Consider the following 2,583-nt stretch of genomic DNA (forward strand, 5'->3'; position numbering starts at 1 on the left):
CTGAGTTTCAGTCTCCCAATCTCTTGTCTCAGTACCTCAAAACAAACGCTACCTTATAGTTTCTTATATTAGATCTAACTGTAACAAATAGTGAAAATAAAATCACACATTCACACTGTATTATTTTCATTGCTTGATATACCTATCAATCTGGTTCATTTTCAGATTAGAGGATATTAAAGAAACTTAGAAACATATATAGAGGAGAAATTAATAATAATAGAATAGAAGAAGTGAACATTCATTATTTTCTTTAATATATACATATCCACGTACAACTCCATCAGTGTATATATATAACAAGAAGAAATTAAACCAACAATTAAAAAAAAAAAGACTAATCAAAATATGTTTAAGCTAATTAAGTAGGTAAAATCATAAGGAAATCAACTAATCCAGTAAAATTGGAAAACATGCATGTGGTGAAGGTGGAGAGAAGGGATTTAATTATATGGTTTGGTTGAATGAATCATGCATAAGATTTGAGAATGGCACCACAAAAGGTGCACATAATAGCCTTCCAAGATTTGCAGTAGAAGGGAACATAACAAAACCTGGTTTGTGTGATGATATCAGCCACGCTAGCACCGCGGCCGCACCGTGAGCACGACCCTGCCACCGGCTTGCTCCGCCGCACTTTCCTCCTCTGATCCACCAGAAAACAAAAGCACACCATTTATTACTACTCTGAACCAACTACCTGAGTAACAAAATTATTGTGATGATGATTCCCTTTGCTTAACTCCCAAAGATATTCTTTTACTTTTATTTGTCTTGTGGTTAGAGGTCCCCCAAAATGCCATTGTCTACTCTTCCTCAATTTATAGTGGGGGCATGTATTGCTTCACCTCAATTTCATATGGAATCAAATTCGTACATGTATACTCATACAACAATACAAACCTACAAAATATTTATATACTTATTTTATTGTCAAAACTGTATCTATATATATCGCATATTGAATATAAAAGTATTTAAAATTAAAAACAATAAAAGTATTAGAATTTTTAAGTAAAAAAAAAAACAAACTAAAATTAATTTAGAATATAAAATTTAAATTTTAAAAATTATTATTTAATGTTTAAAATTTAAGATTATATTTTAAAATTTAAGATAATTAATAATAAAAAATATTATTTATATATTAAAATTGATTATTAAAATTTGTTACTAATATATATATATATATATATATTATTTAATTATTTTTAATATATATTTATATTTTAATATATATTTTATACTAATAATTAATTTTATTAGTATATATTTGGTATAGTTGCTCATAAATCATAATAATAGTAGGTGACGGATAAGCGCAATAGTGACTAGTGGCTATTCGCTAATGGTAGATAGATGAAATTGGAATATTTAGAAGAAAAAGAAAAAAGAAATAAAAAAATAATTTAAAAAAAAATTGTAAATAATTGAATTTATTTGTTTGTTGATGGTATTTTTGTTTGTTCCTGAATTGGATTTATATGTTTTCGTTTCTTATTGATCTAGAAGCTCCTAATTCTAAAGCGTAGGAGTTTTATAAATTATCTTCCCCTCAAACGAAAGACACTTGTCAAAGAGAAGCTCAACGGGGGCCTTCTTGGTTTCAATCATGGTCATCGCTTTTAATCTCTTTGCCATGTGTACTTACTACTTACACAGTTAGGACTGTGTTAATGACTGTGTTACATTAGAGGAAGTACATGTGTAATAAATAAGAGTAAAGTGTAACAAGAATACAAGATATTAAAATCATTAGGATGCTAGCTGTACCTACATTTATCTTGAAGGAAAAAATATAATTATTAAAGGCAAGAGACGGTGAATTTGTTTAATTAAAAAAGAAAAAATATAAAAGTAGGTAGCAAAGTATTTAAAGCATAGCACCTTTTGCCGATTATTGAATTTAATTTTACTGTGATAGTTGAAGTTTGGTTTGTTACGAAATACCATTTAGATGAAGAATCCAAATAAATTTCCATTTAATACAATACAGTACGGGTTTCATTGTGAAAACTCACCAGCACTAATAAGGGAGATATGGACGCGCCATGAAATAAGTATGACAGGTGAAATTAATTAGGGCAAAAAGTTCAACTATGACTTTGCAATTTCACACCCTTTTTTATAGAGTATATATTTCCTTCTCTCTCATGAACAGTAGTAGTAGTAGTAGTGCATGTTTGTACTTTTGTTCCAATTGAATCAAAGCCACATGACTCACTCACACGATTAGTTCAAGGGTACACACATATGTCCCATGTAATATATGCTTCCATGAACTTATAGCCAAGACATCAATCAATACTGATGAGAATGTATGTAGTAGTACAATAAAAGCAAACGGTTAATAATCAAAATATTTTTTTTCAATTTTTATCTGTCAGTTAAGTGTTTTGTTTTGTTGCCAAGAAGTTATAATTCAAATAATATATTTTCTTTATACTTTTTTAAAAAGTCGCAAATTCAAGTTTTCCTATCATTGGTATAAAAAAAGAAGTGTTTTGTTCTTTTTTTTTTTGTATTTTTACTTTTAGGGTGCAAATATTTGATTTAATCTATTTGAGTATGCTAAATGTCTGA

General features: G+C 28.3%; 1 protein-coding gene across 1 annotated transcript; it reads right to left on the reverse strand.

The window, feature by feature from the left end:
* Nucleotides 1-225: 225 nt before the first annotated feature.
* On the reverse strand, nt 226-882 carry LOC112773025 (uncharacterized). Its single transcript, XM_025818069.3, has one exon. It carries the CDS (start codon nt 674-676, stop codon nt 470-472), a length of 207 nt encoding a protein of 68 aa, XP_025673854.1. The 5' UTR covers nt 677-882; the 3' UTR covers nt 226-469.
* Between the last annotated feature and the right edge of the window lie 1,701 nt (nt 883-2,583).

This window comes from Arachis hypogaea, chromosome 18 (assembly GCF_003086295.3).
Source record: "Arachis hypogaea cultivar Tifrunner chromosome 18, arahy.Tifrunner.gnm2.J5K5, whole genome shotgun sequence".
Lineage (NCBI taxonomy): Eukaryota > Viridiplantae > Streptophyta > Magnoliopsida > Fabales > Fabaceae > Arachis > Arachis hypogaea.

Bases quoted from the DNA above. Each gene is read 5' to 3' on its own strand.
- LOC112773025 (XM_025818069.3), bottom strand. From the start codon at position 676: ATGGTGTGCTTTTGTTTTCTGGTGGATCAGAGGAGGAAAGTGCGGCGG.